This window comes from Daphnia magna, linkage group LG4 (assembly GCF_020631705.1).
Source record: "Daphnia magna isolate NIES linkage group LG4, ASM2063170v1.1, whole genome shotgun sequence".
NCBI lineage: Eukaryota > Metazoa > Arthropoda > Branchiopoda > Diplostraca > Daphniidae > Daphnia > Daphnia magna.
In genome coordinates this window covers 3,929,795-3,955,269 of record NC_059185.1, presented here as the reverse complement: position 1 = coordinate 3,955,269, position 25,475 = coordinate 3,929,795, and the positions used below count along the sequence as shown (strand labels likewise).

Below are 25,475 nucleotides of genomic sequence, written 5' to 3'. Positions count from 1 at the left end.
CAATGACTAAATCGAAATCGGCGTTCAATGTCGATTATACCGTCTGATTTTTGGAGAATTTCAAGAGATGTCATTTTTGGCCGATTTTGGCAAAAGTGGAAAGGCTATACCCTTCCCACTTTTTCATTTTTGGCCAAATTTCAAATTTGGCTTAAAATACATGATTTAGATTCAGAATTGAATGAAAATCACGGAAATCAGGTTTATTTTTCTATTGGTCTTATAGTTTTTCATTTACATGTTAAAAACCATAAATGAAGTTGGTGCGCTAACAGAACTGTTTTCGTTAATTTTTTAAACGGCTAGTCTAAAGAGAAAACCAATGACTAAATCGAAATCGGCGTTCAATGTCGATTATACCGTCTGATTTTTGGACGAATTTGAAGAGATGTCGTTTTTGGCAGAATTTTAAATGGATATTTTCATTATTTAAATATGACATGTATTTAACAGGCTTTACCAGGATTCGAAATTCGGGCGATCATTAACAATCACGAATTCAGGTTTTTTTTCGGAATTCAAGATGATGTGAACTTAGGTTAAACAGAGGTAAATATAAATTGAAATTAAATTTATGCTAAATTTATTTTTTAATTTTTTAAACTTCAGCATGTTTATTAAGTTTAAAGTTTTTAGAAAACCAATGTATAAATATCCGAGGAAATCGGCGTAAAGTCTTGTGCGATTTTTTATGGGCAAATTTAAGATCTCGTTATTTTTAAAAGACATGATTTTGATCCAGTAATTGAATGAAAATCACGGAAATGAGGTTTGTTATTTATCTATTGGTCTTATAGTTTTTTTTATTCGTATATTTGATAAACCAATAAAATGAAGTTGGTGCGCCAACAGAACTGTTTTCGTTAATTTTTTAAACGGCAAGTTAAAAAAGAAAACCAATGACTAAATCAGAAATCGGCGTTTCATGTCGATTTTGATACCATCTGATTTTTGGAGAATTTCAAGAGATGTCATTTTTGGCCGATTTTGGCAAAAGTGGAAAGGCTATACCCTTCCCACTTTTTCATTTTTGGCCAAATTTCAAATTTGGCTTAAAATACATGATTTAGATTCAGAATTGAATGAAAATCACGGAAATCAGGTTTATTTTTCTATTGGTCTTATAGTTTTTCATTTACATGTTAAAAACCATAAATGAAGTTGGTGCGCTAACAGAACTGTTTTCGTTAATTTTTTAAACGGCTAGTCTAAAGAGAAAACCAATGACTAAATCGAAATCGGCGTTCAATGTCGATTATACCGTCTGATTTTTGGAGAATTTCAAGAGATGTCATTTTTGGCCGATTTTGGCAAAAGTGGAAAGGCTATACCCTTCCCACTTTTTCATTTTTGGCCAAATTTCAAATTTGGCTTAAAATACATGATTTAGATTCAGAATTGAATGAAAATCACGGAAATCAGGTTTATTTTTCTATTGGTCTTATAGTTTTTCATTTACATGTTAAAAACCATAAATGAAGTTGGTGCGCTAACAGAACTGTTTTCGTTAATTTTTTAAACGGCTAGTCTAAAGAGAAAACCAATGACTAAATCGAAATCGGCGTTCAATGTCGATTATACCGTCTGATTTTTGGAGAATTTCAAGAGATGTCATTTTTGGCCGATTTTGGCAAAAGTGGAAAGGCTATACCCTTCCCACTTTTTCATTTTTGGCCAAATTTCAAATTTGGCTTAAAATACATGATTTAGATTCAGAATTGAATGAAAATCACGGAAATCAGGTTTATTTTTCTATTGGTCTTATAGTTTTTCATTTACATGTTAAAAACCATAAATGAAGTTGGTGCGCTAACAGAACTGTTTTCGTTAATTTTTTAAACGGCTAGTCTAAAGAGAAAACCAATGACTAAATCGAAATCGGCGTTCAATGTCGATTATACCGTCTGATTTTTGGAGAATTTCAAGAGATGTCATTTTTGGCCGATTTTGGCAAAAGTGGAAAGGCTATACCCTTCCCACTTTTTTCATTTTTGGCCAAATTTCAAATTTGGCTTAAAATACATGATTTAGATTCAGAATTGAATGAAAATCACGGAAATCAGGTTTATTTTTCTATTGGTCTTATAGTTTTTCATTTACATGTTAAAAACCATAAATGAAGTTGGTGCGCTAACAGAACTGTTTTCGTTAATTTTTTAAACGGCTAGTCTGAAGAGAAAACCAATGACTAAATCGAAATCGGCGTTCAATTTCGATTATACCGTCTGATTTTTGGAGAATTTCAAGAGATGTCATTTTTGGCCGATTTTGGCAAAAGTGGAAAGGCTATACCCTTCCCACTTTTTCATTTTTGGCCAAATTTCAAATTTGGCTTAAAATACATGATTTAGATTCAGAATTGAATGAAAATCACGGAAATCAGGTTTATTTTTCTATTGGTCTTATAGTTTTTCATTTACATGTTAAAAACCATAAATGAAGTTGGTGCGCTAACAGAACTGTTTTCGTTAATTTTTTAAACGGCTAGTCTAAAGAGAAAACCAATGACTAAATCGAAATCGGCGTTCAATGTCGATTATACCGTCTGATTTTTGGAGAATTTCAAGAGATGTCATTTTTGGCCGATTTTGGCAAAAGTGGAAAGGCTATACCCTTCCCACTTTTTCATTTTTGGCCAAATTTCAAATTTGGCTTAAAATACATGATTTAGATTCAGAATTGAATGAAAATCACGGAAATCAGGTTTATTTTTCTATTGGTCTTATAGTTTTTCATTTACATGTTAAAAACCATAAATGAAGTTGGTGCGCTAACAGAACTGTTTTCGTTAATTTTTTAAACGGCTAGTCTGAAGAGAAAACCAATGACTAAATCGAAATCGGCGTTCAATTTCGATTATACCGTCTGATTTTTGGAGAATTTCAAGAGATGTCATTTTTGGCCGATTTTGGCAAAAGTGGAAAGGCTATACCCTTCCCACTTTTTCATTTTTGGCCAAATTTCAAATTTGGCTTAAAATACATGATTTAGATTCAGAATTGAATGAAAATCACGGAAATCAGGTTTATTTTTCTATTGGTCTTATAGTTTTTCATTTACATGTTAAAAACCATAAATGAAGTTGGTGCGCTAACAGAACTGTTTTCGTTAATTTTTTAAACGGCTAGTCTGAAGAGAAAACCAATGACTAAATCGAAATCGGCGTTCAATTTCGATTATGTCATCTGATTTTTGGAGAATTTCAAGAGATGTCATTTTTGGCCGATTTTGGCAAAAGTGGAAAGGCTATACCCTTCCCACTTTTTCATTTTTGGCCAAATTTCAAATTTGGCCTTAAAATACATGATTTAGATTCAGAATTGAATGAAAATCACGGAAATCAGGTTTATTTTTCTATTGGTCTTATAGTTTTTCATTTACATGTTAAAAACCATAAATGAAGTTGGTGCGCTAACAGAACTGTTTTCGTTAATTTTTTAAACGGCTAGTCTAAAGAGAAAACCAATGACTAAATCGAAATCGGCGTTCAATGTCGATTATACCGTCTGATTTTTGGAGAATTTCAAGAGATGTCATTTTTGGCCGATTTTGGCAAAAGTGGAAAGGCTATACCCTTCCCACTTTTTCATTTTTGGCCAAATTTCAAATTTGGCTTAAAATACATGATTTAGATTCAGAATTGAATGAAAATCACGGAAATCAGGTTTATTTTTCTATTGGTCTTATAGTTTTTCATTTACATGTTAAAAACCATAAATGAAGTTGGTGCGCTAACAGAACTGTTTTCGTTAATTTTTTAAACGGCTAGTCTAAAGAGAAAACCAATGACTAAATCGAAATCGGCGTTCAATGTCGATTATACCGTCTGATTTTTGGAGAATTTCAAGAGATGTCATTTTTGGCCGATTTTGGCAAAAGTGGAAAGGCTATACCCTTCCCACTTTTTCATTTTTGGCCAAATTTCAAATTTGGCTTAAAATACATGATTTAGATTCAGAATTGAATTTCCCGATAGGGATTCTATCAAAACTCGCATTTCCCAACCCCCTGATACAGGCACCCCTACCCTTCTACAACGACCGGTGGATCGACCGACACTTTTTCTGAGACTTTACCTTAGAGATGGCGCTGATGGCGCGGCGATTTCAGGGGTGTCCGCACTAATCTTTCGTTCGTTTTTTTTTTTTAGATGCTGTGCCGCTGAGATTGGTCTCCATTTGTAGAGGAAATAACTCAGCAGCTCCCGGTTGAGTCCCCGTTTTTATCGGCTGAACGACGAAGGAGTGTGGAGCAGTTTAGTCAGCCAACTCGAGTCGATTTCAGGGTCTCGTACGTATCCTTTATACGTTTTCTTATTTTAGATGCTGCGTCGCAAAACTTGACGTCGTGTTGTAGAGGAGATAACGCGGAGATTAACGAAGGGGTTCTGTCAATTATCGGCTCAACAATAAAGGAATGCGGAGCAATCTAAGAGCGACTCGACATTTCTGGAGATTTTTTTCAGAGAGATGGCGCGTCGGTCATGAAGATAGGGAAAAATCAGGCCGCGAAGTTACTTTTCAAGGCGAGGCTTTGTGCGTCGCCCGGCAACGGACAGGTTATTTCACAGGCCGTGTGAGCTCCATTGTTTCGATCATGGTCGTCTACATAAAAAGGGGCAACTACGGAACGCCGTTTGATCCACTTTTTACTAGGGGCCCTCACTCCGTTCAGGAAGTTCCCGATAGGGTACGGCCTGGTCGCCAATTCGCCATAATATCTCGGAAACCGTTTGCTAAAAAAGGCAAAACAGACTCCGTATACATGTCCTATGAGGCGTGCGCTGATCTGGTTAAAAACCATAAATGAAGTTGGTGCGCTAACAGAACTGTTTTCGTTAATTTTTTAAACGGCTAGTCTAAAGAGAAAACCAATGACTAAATCGAAATCGGCGTTCAATTTCGATTATGTCATCTGATTTTTGGAGAATTTCAAGAGATGTCATTTTTGTCCGATTTTGGCAAAAGTGGAAAGGCTATACCCTTCCCACTTTTTCATTTTTGGCCAAATTTCAAATTTGGCTTAAAATACATGATTTAGATTCAGAATTGAATGAAAATCACGGAAATCAGGTTTATTTTTCTATTGGTCTTATAGTTTTTCATTTACATTTTAAAAACCATAAATGAAGTTGGTGCGCTAACAGAACTGTTTTTCGTTAATTTTTTAAACGGCTAGTCTAAAGAGAAAACCAATGACTAAATCGAAATCGGCGTTCAATGTCGATTATACCGTCTGATTTTTGGAGAATTTCAAGAGATGTCATTTTTGGCCGATTTTGGCAAAAGTGGAAAGGCTATACCCTTCCCACTTTTTCATTTTTGGCCAAATTTCAAATTTGGCTTAAAATACATGATTTAGATTCAGAATTGAATGAAAATCACGGAAATCAGGTTTATTTTTCTATTGGTCTTATAGTTTTTCATTTACATGTTAAAAACCATAAATGAAGTTGGTGCGCTAACAGAACTGTTTTCGTTAATTTTTTAAACGGCTAGTCTAAAGAGAAAACCAATGACTAAATCGAAATCGGCGTTCAATGTCGATTATACCGTCTGATTTTTGGAGAATTTCAAGAGATGTCATTTTTGGCCGATTTTGGCAAAAGTGGAAAGGCTATACCCTTCCCACTTTTTCATTTTTGGCCAAATTTCAAATTTGGCTTAAAATACATGATTTAGATTCAGAATTGAATGAAAATCACGGAAATCAGGTTTATTTTTCTATTGGTCTTATAGTTTTTCATTTACATTTTAAAAACCATAAATGAAGTTGGTGCGCTAACAGAACTGTTTTTCGTTAATTTTTTAAACGGCTAGTCTAAAGAGAAAACCGATGACTAAATGGAAATCAGCGTTCAATTTCGATTATGTCGTCTGATTTTTGGAGAATTTCAAGAGATGTCATTTTTGGCCGATTTTGACAAAAGTGGAAAGGCTATACCCTTCCCACTTTTTCATTTTTGGCCAAATTTCAAATTTGGCTTAAAATACATGATTTAGATTCAGAATTGAATGAAAATCACGGAAATCAGGTTTATTTTTCTATTGGTCTTATAGTTTTTCATTTACATGTTAAAAACCATAAATGAAGTTGGTGCGCTAACAGAACTGTTTTCGTTAATTTTTTAAACGGCTAGTCTAAAGAGAAAACCGATGACTAAATTGAAATCAGCGTTCAATTTCGATTATGTCGTCTGATTTTTGGAGAATTTCAAGAGATGTCATTTTTGGCCGATTTTGACAAAAGTGGAAAGGCTATACCCTTCCCACGTTTTCATTTTTGGCCAAATTTCAAATTTGGCTTAAAATACATGATTTAGATTCAGAATTGAATGAAAATCACGGAAATCAGGTTTATTTTTATATTGGTCTTATAGTTTTTCATTTAAATGTTAAAAACCATAAATGAAGTTGGTGCGCTAACAGAACTGTTTTCGTTAATTTTTTAAACGGCTAGTCTAAAGAGAAAACCGATGACTAAATTGAAATCAGCGTTCAATTTCGATTATGTCGTCTGATTTTTGGAGAATTTCAAGAGATGTCATTTTTGGCCGATTTTGACAAAAGTGGAAAGGCTATACCCTTCCCACTTTTTCATTTTTGGCCAAATTTCAAATTTGGCTTAAAATACATGATTTAGATTCAGAATTGAATGAAAATCACGGAAATCAGGTTTATTTTTCTATTGGTCTTATAGTTTTTCATTTACATGTTAAAAACCATAAATGAAGTTGGTGCGCTAACAGAACTGTTTTCGTTAATTTTTTAAACGGCTAGTCTAAAGAGAAAACCAATGACTAAATCGAAATCAGCGTTCAATTTCGATTATGTCGTCTGATTTTTGGAGAATTTCAAGAGATGTCATTTTTGGCCGATTTTGGCAAAAGTGGAAAGGCTATACCCTTCCCACTTTTTCATTTTTGGCCAAATTTCAAATTTGGCTTAAAATACATGATTTAGATTCAGAATTGAATGAAAATCACGGAAATCAGGTTTATTTTTCTATTGGTCTTATAGTTTTCCATTTACATGTTAAAAACCATAAAAAATTAACGAAAACAGTTCTGTTAGCGCACCAACTTCATTTATGGTTTTTAACCAGATCAGCGCACGCCTCATAGGACATGTATACGGAGTCTGTTTTGCCGGAAGAGCAAACGGTTTCCGAGATATTATGGCGAATTGGCGACCAGGCCGTACCCTATCGGGAACTTCCTGAACGGAGTGAGGGCCCCTAGTCACGGAAATCAGGTTTATTTTTCTATTGGTCTTATAGTTTTCCATTTACATGTTAAAAACCATAAAAAATTAACGAAAACAGTTCTGTTAGCGCACCAACTTCATTTATGGTTTTTAACCAGATCAGCGCACGCCTCATAGGACATGTATACGGAGTCTGTTTTGCCGGAAGAGCAAACGGTTTCCGAGATATTATGTTGAATTGGCGACCAGGCCGTACCCTATCGGGAACTTCCTGAACGGAGTGAGGGCCCCTAGTTGAATGAAAATCATGAAAATTTCCCGATAGGGATTCTATCAAAACTCGCATTTCCCAACCCCCTGATACAGGCACCCCTACCCTTCTACAACGACCGGTGGATCGACCGACACTTTTTCTGAGACTTAACCCTAGAGATGGCGCTGATGGCGCGGCGATTTCAGGGTGTTGACACTAATCTTTCGTTCGTTTTCTTATTTTAGATGCTGTGCCGCTGAGATTGGTTTCCTTTTGTAGATGAAATAACGCAGCAGCTCCCGGTCGAGTCCCCGTTTTTATCGGCTGAATAGAAAAAGGAGTGCGGAGCAGTTTAGTCGGCCCATTCGAGTGGATTTCAGGGTCTCGTACTTATCTTTTATACGTTTTCTTATTTTATATGCTGTGTCGCAAAACTTGACGTCATGTTGTAGAGGAGATAACGCGGAGATTAACAAAGGGGTCATGTCAATTATCGGCTCAACGATAAAGGAACGCGGAGCAATCTAAGAGCGACTCGAAGTTTTGGGAGATTTTTTTTCAGAGAGATGGCGCGTCGGTCATGAAGATAGGGAAAAATCAGGCCGCGAAGTTGTTTTCAAGGCGGGGCTTTGTGCGTCGCCTGGCAACGGACTGGTTTTTCCACAGGCCGTGTGAGGTTGTCAACATGGTCTCACTACATATGTATTAAGGTCACACTTATTGCACCTCACACAGCGTTGCCAAACTATATCAATTTTTGATTTATTATTTTTTTCCCTATTTTTTCTGTCTGCTTTGAGTCGCGACTTTCCTTATTGCTCTAGAACGAGCAATATGTTTTCTTTTCGTTAACATTAACATTAGGCAACTAAAAAAAATATTACTTTTAATATTTAATATTCAGGATTAAATTTTTTTATTTTTTACAGGTCATGCAAAACCATTCGTCAGCCACATTTACAGGACAATCATTAACGCACATTTTGTGGTACCATTTGTTGTAACCCTTTTTATCACATCCGATGAACTCCAAGCATTTTTTCTCTCACCCTTTTCTGCGACAGGTACAAAACAGATTTTCTGTTTCGACAGTCTCATGAGATCTCGTGGCACGACTTTGAATGGATGGAAATGGAGTCATGCATGCCAAATTTTATTTCCCTAACTTGTAAAATGATGAAACACCACACGAAAAATGAGTTCCGTCTCCCTTTTTACTACCCAAAAACCGCTTCCGTGTTTAACACAGAGCTTACGGGGAAACGGCTTTAGCGAAAATTACTGCCGTTAGTTATCTTTAATCCCCTCCTCTTCCGTTTTTGTCTTATATTAAAGAGCTAATTCTCTTCTACAAACCCAGTAAAAGATTTTTGGAAGGGGGAATTAGTTTTAAAGTTATTAGATTTTATATACAGCCCATATTTCCTGAAATTTTCTAAATATTGGTCTTATAGTTTTTCATTTACATGTTTAAAACCATAAATGAAGTTGGTGCGCTAACAGAACTGTTTTCGTTAATTTTTTAAACGGCTAGTCTAAAGAGAAAACCAATGACTAAATCGAAATCCCTTCCCACTTTTTCATTTTTGACCAAATTTCAAATTTGGCTTAAAATACATGATTTAGATTCAGAATTCAATGAAAATCACGGAAATCAGGTTTATTTTTCTATTGGTCTTATAGTTTTTCATTTACATGTTAAAAACCATAAATGAAGTTGGTGCGCTAACAGTTTCGTTAATTTTTTAAACGGCTAGTCTAAAGAGAAAACCAATGACTAAATCGAAATCAGCGTTCAATTTCGATTATACCGTCTGATTTCAGGAGAATTTCAAGAGATGTCGTTTTTGGCCGATTTTGACAAAAGTGGAAAGGCTATACCCTTCCCACTTTTTCATTTTTGACCAAATTTCAAATTTGGCTTAAAATACATGATTTAGATTCAGAATTGAATGAAAATCACGGAAATCAGGTTTATTTTTCTATTGGTCTTATAGTTTTTCATTTACATGTTAAAAACCATAAATGAAGTTGGTGCGCTAACAGTTTCGTTAATTTTTTAAACGGCTAGTCTAAAGAGAAAACCAATGACTAAATCGAAACCAGCGTTCAATTTCGATTATACCGTCTGATTTCTGGAGAATTTCAAGAGATGTCATTTTTGGCCGATTTTGACAAAAGTGGAAAGGCTATACCCTTCCCACTTTTTCATTTTTGACCAAATTTCAAATTTGGCTTAAAATACATAATTTAGATTCAGAATTGAATGAAAATCACGGAAATCAGGTTAATTTTTCTATTGGTCTTATAGTTTTTCATTTACATGTTAAAAACCATAAATGAAGTTGGTGCGCTAACAGTTTCGTTAATTTTTTTAACGGCTAGTCTAAAGAGAAAACCAATGACTAAATCGAAATCAGCGTTCAATTTCGATTATACCGTCTGATTTCTGGAGAGTTTCAAGAGATGTCATTTTTGGCCGATTTCGACAAAAGTGGAAAGGCTATACCCTTCCCACTTTTTCATTTTTGACCAAATTTCAAATTTGGCTTAAAATACATGATTTAGATTCAGAATTGAATGAAAATCACGGAAATCAGGTTTATTTTTCTATTGGTCTTATAGTTTTTCATTTACATGTTAAAAACCATAAATGAAGTTGGTGCGCTAACAGTTTCGTTAATTTTTTAAACGGCTAGTCTAAAGAGAAAACCAATGACTAAATCGAAATCAGCGTTCAATTTCGATTATACCGTCTGATTTCTGGAGAATTTCAAGAGATGTCATTTTTGGCCGATTTTGACAAAAGTGGAAAGGCTATACCCTTCCCACTTTTTCATTTTTGACCAAATTTCAAATTTGGCTTAAAATAAATGATTTAGATTCAGAATTGAATGAAAATCACGGAAATCAGGTTTATTTTTCTATTGGTCTTATAGTTTTTCATTTACATGTTAAAAACCATAAATGAAGTTGGTGCGCTAACAGTTTCGTTAATTTTTTTAACGGCTAGTCTAAAGAGAAAACCAATGACTAAATCGAAATCAGCGTTCAATTTCGATTATACCGTCTGATTTCTGGAGAATTTCAAGAGATGTCATTTTTGGCCGATTTTGACAAAAGTGGAAAGGCTATACCCTTCCCACTTTTTCATTTTTGACCAAATTTCAAATTTGGCTTAAAATACATGATTTAGATTCAGAATTGAATGAAAATCACGGAAATCAGGTTTATTTTTCTATTGGTCTTATAGTTTTTCATTTACATGTTAAAAACCATAAATGAAGTTGGTGCGCTAACAGTTTCGTTAATTTTTTAACGGCTAGTCTAAAGAGAAAACCAATGACTAAATCGAAACCAGCGTTCAATTTCGATTATACCGTCTGATTTCTGGAGAATTTCAAGAGATGTCATTTTTGGCCGATTTTGACAAAAGTGGAAAGGCTATACCCTTCCCACTTTTTCATTTTTGACCAAATTTCAAATTTGGCTTAAAATACATGATTTAGATTCAGAATTGAATGAAAATCACGGAAATCAGGTTTATTTTTCTATTGGTCTTATAGTTTTTCATTTACATGTTAAAAACCATAAATGAAGTTGGTGCGCTAACAGTTTCGTTAATTTTTTAAACGGCTAGTCTAAAGAGAAAACCAATGACTAAATCGAAATCAGCGTTCAATTTCGATTATACCGTCTGATTTCTGGAGAATTTCAAGAGATGTCATTTTTGGCCGATTTTGACAAAAGTGGAAAGGCTATACCCTTCCCACTTTTTCATTTTTGACCAAATTTCAAATTTGGCTTAAAATACATGATTTAGATTCAGAATTGAATGAAAATCACGGAAATCAGGTTAATTTTTCTCTTGGTCTTATAGTTTTTCATTTACATGTTAAAAACCATAAATGAAGTTGGTGCGCTAACAGTTTCGTTAATTTTTTTAACGGCTAGTCTAAAGAGAAAACCAATGACTAAATCGAAATCAGCGTTCAATTTCGATTATACCGTCTGATTTCTGGAGAATTTCAAGAGATGTCATTTTTGGCCGATTTTGACAAAAGTGGAAAGGCTATACCCTTCCCACTTTTTCATTTTTGACCAAATTTCAAATTTGGCTTAAAATACATGATTTAGATTCAGAATTGAATGAAAATCACGGAAATCAGGTTAATTTTTCTCTTGGTCTTATAGTTTTTCATTTACATGTTAAAAACCATAAATGAAGTTGGTGCGCTAACAGTTTCGTTAATTTTTTGAACGGCTAGTCTAAAGAGAAAACCAATGACTAAACCGAAATCAGCGTTCAATTTCGATTATACCATCTGATTTCTGGAGAATTTCAAGAGATGTCATTTTTGGCCGATTTTGACAAAAGTGGAAAGGCTATACCCTTCCCACTTTTTCATTTTTGACCAAATTTAAAATTTGGCTTAAAATACATGATTTAGATTCAGAATTGAATGAAAATCACGGAAATCAGGTTAATTTTTCTCTTGGTCTTATAGTTTTTCATTTACATGTTAAAAACCATAAATGAAGTTGGTGCGCTAACAGAACTGTTTTCGTTAATTTTTTAAACGGCTAGTCTAAAGAGAAAACCAATGACTAAATCGAAATCAGCGTTCAATTTCGATTATACCGTCTGATTTCTGGAGAATTTCAAGAGATGTCATTTTTGGCCGATTTTGACAAAAGTGGAAAGGCTATACCCTTCCCACTTTTTCATTTTTGACCAAATTTCAAATTTGGCTTAAAATACATGATTTAGATTCAGAATTGAAAGAAAATCACGGAAATCAGGTTTATTTTTCTATTGGTCTTATAGTTTTTCATTTACATGTTAAAAACCATAAATGAAGTTGGTGCGCTAACAGTTTCGTTAATTTTTTAAACGGCTAGTCTAAAGAGAAAACCAATGACTAAATCGAAACCAGCGTTCAATTTCGATTATACCGTCTGATTTCTGGAGAATTTCAAGAGATGTCATTTTTGGCCGATTTTGACAAAAGTGGAAAGGCTATACCCTTCCCACTTTTTCATTTTTGACCAAATTTCAAATTTGGCTTAAAATACATAATGATTTAGATTCAGAATTGAATGAAAATCACGGAAATCAGGTTAATTTTTCTCTTGGTCTTATAGTTTTTCATTTACATGTTAAAAACCATAAATGAAGTTGGTGCGCTAACAGTTTCGTTAATTTTTTAAACGGCTAGTCTAAAGAGAAAACCAATGACTAAATCGAAATCAGCGTTCAATTTCGATTATACCGTCTGATTTCTGGAGAATTTCAAGAGATGTCATTTTTGGCCGATTTTGACAAAAGTGGAAAGGCTATACCCTTCCCACTTTTTCATTTTTGACCAAATTTCAAATTTGGCTTAAAATACAATGATTTAGATTCAGAATTGAATGAAAATCACGGAAATCAGGTTTATTTTTCTCTTGGTCTTATAGTTTTTCATTTACATGTTAAAAACCATAAATGAAGTTGGTGCGCTAACAGAACTGTTTTCGTTAATTTTTTAAACGGCTAGTCTAAAGAGAAAACCAATGACTAAATCGAAATCAGCGTTCAATTTCGATTATACCGTCTGATTTCTGGAGAATTTCAAGAGATGTCATTTTTGGCCGATTTTGACAAAAGTGGAAAGGCTATACCCTTCCCACTTTTTCATTTTTGACCAAATTTCAAATTTGGCTTAAAATACATGATTTAGATTCAGAATTGAATGAAAATCACGGAAATCAGGTTTATTTTTCTATTGGTCTTATAGTTTTTCATTTACATGTTAAAAACCATAAATGAAGTTGGTGCGCTAACAGTTTCGTTAATTTTTTAAACGGCTAGTCTAAAGAGAAAACCAATGACTAAATCGAAATCAGCGTTCAATTTCGATTATACCGTCTGATTTCAGGAGAATTTCAAGAGATGTCGTTTTTGGCCGATTTTGACAAAAGTGGAAAGGCTATACCCTTCCCACTTTTTCATTTTTGACCAAATTTCAAATTTGGCTTAAAATACATGATTTAGATTCAGAATTGAATGAAAATCACGGAAATCAGGTTTATTTTTCTATTGGTCTTATAGTTTTTCATTTACATGTTAAAAACCATAAATGAAGTTGGTGCGCTAACAGTTTCGTTAATTTTTTAAACGGCTAGTCTAAAGAGAAAACCAATGACTAAATCGAAATCAGCGTTCAATTTCGATTATACCGTCTGATTTCTGGAGAATTTCAAGAGATGTCATTTTTGGCCGATTTTGACAAAAGTGGAAAGGCTATACCCTTCTTTTTATTTTAAATTTTTTTTGTTTTTTTGTTTATGTTTTTTTATGTTAAAACCATAATGATTGGTGTTTTTTTTTCGTATTATGCTTAATCGTTTGTTATACCGCTGTTTCATCCACTTTTGTTTTGAAAAAGGGGGAAAACTTTTTCATTTTTGACCAAATTTCAAATTTGGCTTAAAATAAATGATTTAGATTCAGAATTGAATGAAAATCACGGAAATCAGGTTTATTTTTCTATTGGTCTTATAGTTTTTCATTTACATGTTAAAAACCATAAATGAAGTTGGTGCGCTAACAGTTTCGTTAATTTTTTTAACGGCTAGTCTAAAGAGAAAACCAATGACTAAATCGAAATCAGCGTTCAATTTCGATTATACCGTCTGATTTCAGGAGAATTTCAAGAGATGTCGTTTTTGGCCGATTTTGACAAAAGTGGAAAGGCTATACCCTTCCCACTTTTTCATTTTTGACCAAATTTCAAATTTGGCTTAAAATACATGATTTAGATTCAGAATTGAATGAAAATCACGGAAATCAGGTTTATTTTTCTATTGGTCTTATAGTTTTTCATTTACATGTTAAAAACCATAAATGAAGTTGGTGCGCTAACAGTTTCGTTAATTTTTTAAACGGCTAGTCTAAAGAGAAAACCAATGACTAAATCGAAATCAGCGTTCAATTTTGATTATACCGTCTGATTTCTGGAGAATTTCAAGAGATGTCATTTTTGGCCGATTTTGACAAAAGTGGAAAGGCTATACCCTTCCCACTTTTTCATTTTTGACCAAATTTCAAATTTGGCTTAAAATAAATGATTTAGATTCAGAATTGAATGAAAATCACGGAAATCAGGTTAATTTTTCTATTGGTCTTATAGTTTTTCATTTACATGTTAAAAACCATAAATGAAGTTGGTGCGCTAACAGAACTGTTTTCGTTAATTTTTTAAACGGCTAGTCTAAAGAGAAAACCAATGACTAAATCGAAATCAGCGTTCAATTTCGATTATACCATCTGATTTCTGGAGAATTTCAAGGGATGTCATTTTTGGCCGATTTTGACAAAAGTGGAAAGGCTATACCCTTCCCACTTTTTCATTTTTGACCAAATTTCAAATTTGGCTTAAAATACATGATTTAGATTCAGAATTGAATGAAAATCACGGAAATCAGGTTTATTTTTCTATTGGTCTTATAGTTTTTCATTTACATGTTAAAAACCATAAATGAAGTTGGTGCGCTAACAGTTTCGTTAATTTTTTAAACGGCTAATCTAAAGAGAAAACCAATGACTAAATCGAAATCAGCGTTCAATTTCGATTATACCGTCTGATTTCAGGAGAATTTCAAGAGATGTCGTTTTTGGCCGATTTTGACAAAAGTGGAAAGGCTATACCCTTCCCACTTTTTCATTTTTGACCAAATTTCAAATTTGGCTTAAAATACATGATTTAGATTCAGAATTGAATGAAAATCACGGAAATCAGGTTTATTTTTCTATTGGTCTTATAGTTTTTCATTTACATGTTAAAAACCATAAATGAAGTTGGTGCGCTAACAGTTTCGTTAATTTTTTTAACGGCTAGTCTAAAGAGAAAACCAATGACTAAATCGAAATCAGCGTTCAATTTCGATTATACCGTCTGATTTCAGGAGAATTTCAAGAGATGTCGTTTTTGGCCGATTTTGACAAAAATGGGGAGGCGGGGTGAAGCGGGGATGATTACTTCACACTTCGTCTTCATCCTACATGGATACGTTGTCAGTTTTGCCGTAAGGACAAATGGTTTCCGAGATTCTATGGCGAATTGGCGACCAGGCCGGACCCTATCGGGAACTTCCTGAACGGAGTGAGGGCCCCTAGTCAGGTTGATTTTTCTACTGGTTTTATAGTTTTTTATTTAAACGTTAAAAACCGTAAATTAAGTTGGTGCGCTAACAGCACTGTTTTATTTACTTTTACAATTGCTAGTTTAACGAAAAAACCAATCACTAAATCGAAATCAGCGTTCAATGTTGAATATGCAGTGTGATTTTTGGAGAATTTCAAGAGATGTCGTTTTTTGCCGATTTTGACAAAAGTGGGAAGGCTATACCCTTCCCACTTTTTCATTTTTGGCCAAATTTAAAATTTTGCTTAAAATACATGATTTTGATTCATAATTGAATTTCCCGATAGGGATTCTATCAAAACTCGCATTTCCCAACCCCCTGATACAGGCACCCCTACCCTTCTACAACGACCGGTGGATCGACCGACACTTTTTCTGAGACTTTACCCCAGAGATGGCGCTGATGGCGCGGCGATTTCAGGGGTGTCCGCACTAATCTTTCGTTCGTTTTTTTTTTTAGATGCTGTGCCGCTGAGATTGGTCTCCATTTGTAGAGGAAATAACTCAGCAGCTCCCGGTTGAGTCCCCGTTTTTATCGGCTGAACGACGAAGGAGTGTGGAGCAGTTTAGTCAGCCAACTCGAGTCGATTTCAGGGTCTCGTACGTATCCTTTATACGTTTTCTTATTTTAGATGCTGCGTCGCAAAACTTGACGTCGTGTTGTAGAGGAGATAACGCGGAGATTAACGAAGGGGTCCTGTCAATTATCGGCTCAACAATAAAGGAATGTGGAGCAATCTAAGAGCGACTCGACATTTCTGGAGATTTTTTTTCAGAGAGATGGCGCGTCGGTCATGAAGATAGGGAAAAATCAGGCCGTGAAGTTATTTTTCAAGGCGAGGCTTTGTGCGTCGCCCGGCAACGGACAGGTTATTTCACAGGCCGTGTGAGCTCCATTGTTTCGATCATGGTCGTCTACATAAAAAGGGGCAACTACGGAACGCCGTTTGATCCACTTTTTACTAGGGGCCCTCACTCCGTTCAGGAAGTTCCCGATAGGGTACGGCATGGTCGCCAATTCGCCATAATATCTCGGAAACCGTTTGCTAAAAAAGGCAAAACAGACTCCGTATACATGTCCTATGAGGCGTGCGCTGATCTGGTTAAAAACCATAAATGAAGTTGGTGCGCTAACAGAACTGTTTTCGTTAATTTTTTAAACGGCTAGTCTAAAGAGAAAACCAATGACTAAATCGAAATCGGCGTTCAATTTCGATTATGCCGTCTGATTTTTGGAGAATTTCAAGAGATGTCATTTTTGGCCGATTTTGGCAAAAGTGGAAAGGCTATACCCTTCCCACTTTTTCATTTTTGGCCAAATTTCAAATTTGGCTTAAAATACATGATTTAGATTCAGAATTGAATGAAAATCACGGAAATCAGGTTTATTTTTCTATTGGTCTTATAGTTTTCCATTTACATGTTAAAAACCATAAAAAATTAACGTAAACAGTTCTGTTAGCGCACCAACTTCATTTATGGTTTTTAACCAGATCAGCGCACGCCTCATAGGACATGTATACGGAGTCTGTTTTGCCTTTTTTAGCAAACGGTTTCCGAGATATTATGGCGAATTGGCGACCAGGCCGTACCCTATCGGGAACTTCCTGAACGGAGTGAGGGCCCCTAGTGAAAATTTCCCGATAGGGATTCTATCAAAACTCGCATTTCCCAACCCCCTGATACAGGCACCCTTACCCTTCTACAACGACCGGTGGATCGACCGACACTTTTTCTGAGACTTTACCCCAGAGATGGCGCTGATGGCGCGGCGATTTCAGGGGTGTCCGCACTAATCTTTCGTTCGATTTTTTTTTAGATGCTGTGCCGCTGAGATTGGTCTCCATTTGTAGAAGAAATAACGCAGCAGCTCCCGGTCGAGTCCCCGTTTTTATCTGCTGAACGACGAAGGAGTGTGGAGTAGTTTAGTCAGCCAACTCGAGTCGATTTCAGGGTCTCGTACGTATCCTTTATACGTTTTCTTATTTTAGATGCTGCGTCGCAAAACTTGACGTCATGTTGTAGAGGAGATAACGCGGAGATTAACGAAGGGGTCCTGTCAATTATCGGCTCAACAATAAAGGAATGCGGAGCAATCTAAGAGCGACTCGACATTTCTGGAGATTTTTTTTCAGAGAGATGGCGCGTCGGTCATGAAGATAGGGAAAAATCAGGCCACGAAGTTATTTTTCAAGGCAAGGCTTTGTGCGTCGCCCGGCAACGGACAGGTTTTTTCACAGGCCGTGTGAGTATAGACCTTATTAAGATCCAAAGGTATGGGTCAAGCCTACCCCCTAGCGGCGCGTTTCAGTGTGAAGGGGTGCCGTGAACAGCCGCTTTTTATTTGGCTTGCCGCATGTGGCATGGTAAGAAAAGTTCAAACTACCATGCCAAAGTTCAACTTACCATGCCACATGCGGCAAGCCAAATAAAAAGCGGCTGTTCACGGCACCCCTTCACACTGAAACGCGCCGCTAGGGGGTAGGCTTGACCCATACCTTTGGATCTTAATAAGGTCTATATGCCATCTGATTTTTGGAGAATTTCAAGAGATGTCGTTTTTGGCCCATTTTGACAAAAGTGGGAAGGCTATACCCTTCCCACTTTTTTCTTTTTGAAATTTCAAATTTGGCTTAAAATACATGATTTAGATTCAGAATTGAATGAAAATCACGGAAATCAGGTTTATTTTTCTATTGGTCTTATAGTTTTTCATTAACATGTTAAAAACCATAAATGAAGTTGGTGCGCTAACAGAACTGTTTTCGTTAATTTTTTAAACGGCCAGTCTTAAGAGAAAACCAATGACTAAATTGAAATCAGCGTTCAATTTCCATTATGCCGTCTGATTTTTTGAGAATTTCAAGAGATGTCGTTTTTGGCCCATTTTGACAAAAGTGGGAAGGCTATACCCTTCCCACTTTTTTTGGCCAAATTTCAAATTTGTTAAAATACATGATTTAGATTCAGAATTGAATGAAAATCACGGAAATCAGGTTTATTTTTCTATTGGTCTTATAGTTTTTCATTTATATGTTAAAAACCATAAATGAAGTTGGTGCGCTAACAGAACTGTTTTCGTTAATTTTTTAACGGCTAGTCTAAAGAGAAAACCAATGACTAAATTGAAATCAGCGTTCAATTTCTATTATGCCGTCTGATTTTTTGAGAATTTCAAGAGATTTCGTTTTTGGCCATTTTGACAAAAGTGGGAAGGCTATGCCCTTCCCACTTTTTCATTTTTGGCCAAATTTCAAATTTGGCTTAAAATACATGATTTAGATTCAGAATTGAATGAAAATCACGGAAATCAGGTTTATTTTTCTATTGGTCTTATAGTTTTTCATTAACATGTTAAAAACCATAAATGAAGTTGGTGCGCTAACAGAACTGTTTTCGTTAATTTTTTAAACGGCTAGTCTTAAGAGAAAACCAATGACTAAATTGAAATCAGCGTTCAATTTCCATTATGCCGTCTGATTTTTGGAGAATTTCAAGAGATGTCGTTTTTGGCCCATTTTGACAAAAGTGGGAAGGCTATACCCTTCCCACTTTTTCATTTTTGGCCAAATTTCAAATTTGGCTTAAAATACATGATTTAGATTCAGAATTGAATGAAAATCACGGAAATCAGGTTTATTTTTCTATTGGTCTTATAGTTTTTCATTAATATGTTAAAAACCATAAATGAAGTTGGTGCGCTAACAGAACTGTTTTCGTTAATTTTTTAAACGGCTAGTCTTAAGAGAAAACCAATGACTAAATTGAAATCAGCGTTCAATTTCCATTATGCCGTCTGATTTTTGGAGAATTTCAAGAGATGTCATTTTTTGGCCCATTTTGACAAAATTGGAAAGGCGGGATGAAGGCGTTGATCAGCGCACGCCTCATAGGACATGTATACGGAGTCTGTTTTGCAGGAAGAGCAAACGGTTTCCGAGATATTATGGCGAATTGGCGACCAGGCCGTACCCTATCGGGAACTTCCTGAACGGAGTGAGGGCCCCTAGTGATGAAAATCAGGTTGATTTTTCTATTGGTTTTATAGTTTGTTATTTAAACGTTAAAACTGTAGATTAAGTTGGTTCGAGAACAGCACTGTTTTAATTAATTTTTTAAACTGCTAGTTTAACGAGAAAACCATTGAGAAAATCGAATTCAGCGTTCAATGTAGAATATGCCGTGTGATTTTTGGAGAATTTCAAGAGCTGTCGTTTTTTGCCGATTTTGACAAAAGTGGGAAGGCTATATCCTTCCCACTTTTTCATTTTTGGCCAAATTTAAAATTTTGCTTAAAATACATCATTTTGATTCAGAATTGAATGAAAATCATGAAAATCAGGTTGATTTTTCTATTGGTTTTATAGTTTTTTATTTAAACGTTAAAAACCGTAAATTAAGTTGGTGCGCTAACAGCACTGTTGCTAGTTTAACAAAAAAACCAATAACTAAATCGAAATCAGCGTTCAATTTCGAATATGCCGTGTGATTTTTGGAGAATTTCAAGAGATGTCGTTTATTGCCTATTTTGACAAAAGTGGGATGGACAAAATTGGTTTTATAGTTTTTTATTTAAACGATAAAAACTGTAGATTAAGTTGGTTCGAGAACAGCACTGTTTTCGGTAATTTTTTAAACTGCTAGTTTAACGAGAAAACCAATGACTAAATCGAATTCAGCGTCCATGTCGAATATGTCGAATAAGTTTTTTATTTAAACGTTAAAAACTGTAGATTAAGTTCGAGAACAGCACTGTTTTCATTAATTTTTTTAACTCCCCTACGAGACCCCGAAATTGACTCTTGTTGGCCAACTAAACTGCTCCGCACACCTTCGTCGTTCAGGCGATAAAGACGGGGACTCGACCGTGAGCTGCTGCGTTATTTCCTCTGCAAAATGAGACCAATCTCAGCGGCACAGCATCGAAAATTAAAAAACGAATGCGAATACCGCGCAATCGTCACTTCGCCAGCGCCATCTCTGGGGTAAAGTTTCAGAAAAAGTGTCGGTCGGTCCACAGTTCGCTGTAGAAGAGTAAGGATAAAATGTTGGGTACATAAGAGTTTTGATAGAATCCCTATCGGGAAATTCCTTTCATAAATCACAGTCGAGAAGTGTTGATAGTTTATTGATAAGTAAAATTATTACGATGAAATACACAATCAATATGCACCTCTCCCAGTTATATTTATCCACAAAATGCAGACATGCAATGCGTTCTCCAGACTTTGCGATATCCTATCCTTAACCCCATACTGGGTTTAGTAGGTTTAGATCATCGTCTACTTATTTTGCAACCCTTATTTGAACGTCTGTTGGTTCAATACAGCTCAAGGCCTCCAGACGATTAAGTAAAATAGATGCTACGATAAACGTAGAAAGAAGTTAAGATAAATAAGATGAAAAAAGTATCTTCGGTTACAAACATCTTCTTTCAAAATAAAAACAGAGCTTTGGAAGAAGAAAAGTCCTTGTGAAAGAGATGGACAGTCGATGGAAAATTAAATCATCGGCAGCCATAGGTTCTTCATCATCTGAATATTAAGATTAGCGTTCCTTTGTTCTGTCCCTATTCAGTCTTTAAAAAAAAAAGGGAATACGGGGCGAATCTTTGGCGGAACTATTAGATTTTCCACGCCTGCCTCATCATTAGATCAAAGTACGCGTCATGGTCAATGGAAGAGCTGACTCCAGCATAGTAGTCTAGAAATTCGTCGTACGTCACCTTATTAGAAATTTCAATTATTAATTATTAGCCGAAAACATTTCGATGAAGTGGTTTAAGTGTTTACCTTTCCGTCGATGGAACCGTTTGATTCAAAGTTAGCCAAGAACTTATTAAGGATTTGTTCTTCTGTCTCTTCTCCGCTACATTGGGAATTTAAAAGAGCTTATGAAAATGAAGACAATACGGGGGCAAGAAAAATGAAAGTCTGTAAACGGACCTCAAATATCTGGGATTGTGTTTGACGTTGTAGACGCCGTTTAAATCTTCGAGTGTAACAACTGCATCACCAGATTTATCCAGTTTTTTAAAAGCTTCCGCTATGACTCGTTTTCTTCCATCAGACATTGGAGGCTGGAGAGAGAAAAGTAAAAACAAATAAATTGACAGTAAATAAGCAAACGTGAAAAAATGCCCATCACAACGTAAAAAAATAGACGAACCCTTATGGCTTTTAGAAATTCGTTGATGCAAATGGATCCCGAGCGGTCCTTATCAAATGCATCGAAAAGAGTTCGAGCTCCATCATCGGTCTAATAAATAAGTGGTGAAAATATGATTAATGGGAAAAAAATACAAGTAGTTCAACAACTCTTTCAATGGTTTAATACCTTAACTCCGCTTTCGTCAATCCCTTTACGGAATTCTTCGTAACACAGCGAACGGTTGCCATCATCGTCCATCCGGCGAAATACCCTAAATTCAAGAAAGCTGATGTAGTTTCACGTATATTTGCTTATGGATTCATTAGAATCCAGAATCAAACAATGTGTTGAATACTAGTCTAGAAGGTGTAAGCAAACATAGCCAAAAATTCCATGTTACGTCTATGCTACACATCTCTCTACCAAACGATTTTTCGATTTAAGGGTTAAAACGACTAACTGAAATACAAGGCAGTAAAACTCTCCTACATGACAACGATCGCAGAAAGAATATTTTTCGACCGATATGCAAAAAGGCAAATGCAGTCAAGTAATATTTAATCCCAATGCGGAACTTGTCACTTGTTTACATATCATACGTCTCCGCTTTCGTGACAGGGCAGAAAGGAAAACAAAAACAGATAAGATCTCGGACTTACTCGGTAATATCTACGTCACATCATTTAGACAAATAGAAATAAGTGTGAAACTTAAGGGCTGCACCATCATGTTATCATTGTTACGCATAGATTGTGGTGATCGACGCCACCCTCCTCCACCCTCCTTACGTACTCGTTATGCCTGGCGCTCAATCGATCGTTGAGTGTGTCTATGCATGCGGATGCGCTGGATGCCAATGAACCCGGACCCGTCGCCCCTGCCCCACCGATCGATTTCAAAGAGTTGCCACGCCTCAAGCAATCCTTTCTGCCCTTCACCGATAGGGAAAAAGAATTTACGAAAAGAAACCCAAACAGCAAGGAAAATAAAATTGAATGAAAAATTAAGCAACACAATACAAACAAACAAAAATAAAAAATGGCCGAAATAAAGCTTAAAAAGTGATAACTATGTGAGAAAGAGAGACGGAAACTCTTGACAATTATACGGGATATGACGATTGGAAGCGTGGGTGTTGTGGAATGGTTGGTGTCGCGCGATGTGAAAAACGGAACTTGGAATCACGAATGACGACACGCTACATGCACGCACATTGACGGTATAAAAAGCACGATTTCTGAGTCATAATCTGTCTAGAGTGTTTCATTTCATGTCCTTTCTTTTTCTTTTTTCTCCAAGTTGGATGACACGAACCATTTTATTTTAGACCTGTCACTCTGTCTCCTTTTCTGTTTTTCATACACCCGGAAGGTCCCAGCGTTCGAAAATGGTAGTATTCACGACATTGGCCATAAAAACAACTAGCAATGCTTCTACTAAATATACAGCTGGAGCCCGTATACATTCCAGGAAATGGTTGCTGTCAGGGTTGTATGACATCATTGCACGTCTAATTTGTTGATTGCATAGTAAGCGGGTTTCCAGCGCCTGGCAGCAGGAAATGGTTGTGACCATTACATAGATTAAGGTGGCAATTACATTTTCATGCTGTTCGAAAGACAAGAGAAAGCTACTAAACGCGAAGAGTTGAGCAAAACGCATTACCCACCCAACCGAAGTTTCTAGGCAAAAAAAAAAGAAAATTTATCGGGTAAAATTTTAGGGGAACCCCGAATTGGATCTCGATTTCCTCAGGCTGTTGGAGCCGTTGATAAAATAATGGAGAATCATGATTGATATCTGCCGAATTGCCAGAAACACTTAAGTTGCAGGCATGCAGGCGCAGTACAAAGAACGAAATTTTATTATTGTATGTCGTTTTTAGGTACTTACTTGCCAAATCCGATAATACCCGTGGCACCTCGAGACAGTAGTTGGCACCGGAGTTTTTCTGTTCATGGAAAGATGGGGAAAAAAATACACAAATTTAAGTAATTATTAGCGATGAAAAAGTCTAGATTCGTTCAATATCCAAAGTAGAAAATGGTGGAAAATGAGAGAGAGTACACACCAAGTGGATCTTGCGCCATGGTTTGCTGGCGTTTGGCTTTCGACATCATTTCAGCCTCGTTGCGAGAGTTGGCCGTCAGAGGCCGACTCATTTTTTCCACGATCAGCTGGAACACTGGCACAAGCAACGGCAACGAAGCCAGTGATGTTGCACGGTTTTTTTCTTTCTTTTCTCTATCCTCCCACAACCAAGCTGCGGTTTCTGCCAGACACACAACTCTCTTTTTGTGTCTGGGTGTTGTGTGTGTGTGTGGTTGTTCGGGTATGAAATGGAACGAATAGAGGAGACGTAGTACGGCTTTATGCTATCTTTTCTCTTCGCGATTTTCCAGCGGCTATACTGCTTCCAAATCGAGCAAAAATTTTTTCGTTTTCAAATGATGGTGCACTGACAATGAGAAAAATGAAATTTCCTTTAAGTTTCAGAATTGGCTGGACAAAGGAAATATAGTCCTCCGCTCTCTTTGCTCGTTAAAGGATTGGTAGACTCGTCATGTTTATCCTATCATCGTTGTTCTTTCCGGTTCACCCTAATCGGAGTCGGCGCGGTCGGGAGTTTCCACACGATGGCGTATCCTGGTTTCGGAACTCTGGGAGAAAAATAAAATTGGCTACGGCTATTTTACAAGAGTACTGTATCAATTTTTCGGCTTGTCGAAACAATGCCTGTTGAAAATTCCTTGTTTTTCTTGGTTTGCTAATCCGTTAAAACGTGACATAGCCGTTCGATGGGCCATCCATTTACGTAAGTGAAAAGAAACGTTCAATATGAAGAATACTCAAATTCCAATGAACCAATTCTTTGTTAGTTTCTTTTTTGCACTTGGATGGTTTTTTTCTTCACGTGCGAATCGAAATGAAACGTGAGCTTCCTTCCGGATCAAACACTAGAGACAAAATACTGCCTAGAAATCGATTAAAACATACTTTTAACAACTTTGACTGCAGTTAAGTTGAATCTTATGTACGCAGTGTTCAGAAGCTGACAGACAACATGGATACGCTTGTACTAACACACGTGATGCCTATAGCATGAAAAGGCGGAACAGCAACGAAAAGAATATACAAAGCGCAGAACAAACAAATATGGCCTTTGTCAAGGAGAATCGTCATAGCAACCAACTCACCGTGTGTGCTTCCGTCCTGTGTTTATGCGTTCAGCAGTAAATATTTGCCTTTTACAAATATGATGCATCACGAACCGTCGGTGAGGAGACATCGTCATTCGTTTCACATGACAACTGACCCGATTGACGGTGGACGTCCGTTCCCCATGGCATAATAGCAAATTACAGCAAGTCTTGGAGATGTTTTGTTTTGCAATGGTACCAAAAGATATATTTTCTTGTAACTATGTTAGCTTAGCTGTTAGCGACGAGTGAAATAGACAATTCTTGGCAGGATGGAGATATAAAATACGGTAATCGTATTGAGAATCGGGATTCATATCCCAATTAACTTTCCTAACGTGTTCTTAAACCCAAAGAATCCTAAACATTCGGGAAACATACAACCGTGTTTTTTGCTTACAACCTGCAACAGCTGTCTGCAGTTATTTATTAAACGCCATCTAAAGAGTAGTTGTGCATTACGTGCCCCACTAAATTA

General features: G+C 36.1%; 1 protein-coding gene and 1 long non-coding RNA gene across 3 annotated transcripts; one reads left to right on the top strand and one right to left on the bottom strand.

Annotated features, from left to right (window-relative positions):
* The first annotated feature begins 7,779 nt into the window (after positions 1–7,779).
* Positions 7,780–8,958, top strand: LOC116935920. Of its 2 annotated transcripts, none has more exons than XR_006645900.1 (3): positions 7,780–7,839; positions 8,388–8,446; positions 8,523–8,958. It is a non-coding gene; the product is annotated as an uncharacterized LOC116935920 (long non-coding RNA). The 2 variants fall into 2 exon arrangements; XR_006645901.1 differs by lacking the exon at positions 7,780–7,839 and adding an exon at positions 8,009–8,168.
* An 11,801-nt stretch (positions 8,959–20,759) lies between these two features.
* Positions 20,760–25,382, bottom strand: LOC116921952 (calcyphosin-like protein). Its single transcript, XM_032928316.2, has 8 exons — positions 24,995–25,382; positions 23,869–24,772; positions 23,691–23,748; positions 21,984–22,068; positions 21,816–21,905; positions 21,593–21,726; positions 21,440–21,515; positions 20,760–21,372 (listed from the first exon to the last, which is right to left on the bottom strand). Exons 2-8 carry the CDS (start codon positions 23,957–23,959, stop codon positions 21,271–21,273), a joined length of 636 nt encoding a protein of 211 aa, XP_032784207.1. The 5' UTR covers positions 23,960–24,772; positions 24,995–25,382; the 3' UTR covers positions 20,760–21,270.
* Positions 25,383–25,475: the final 93 nt, after the last annotated feature.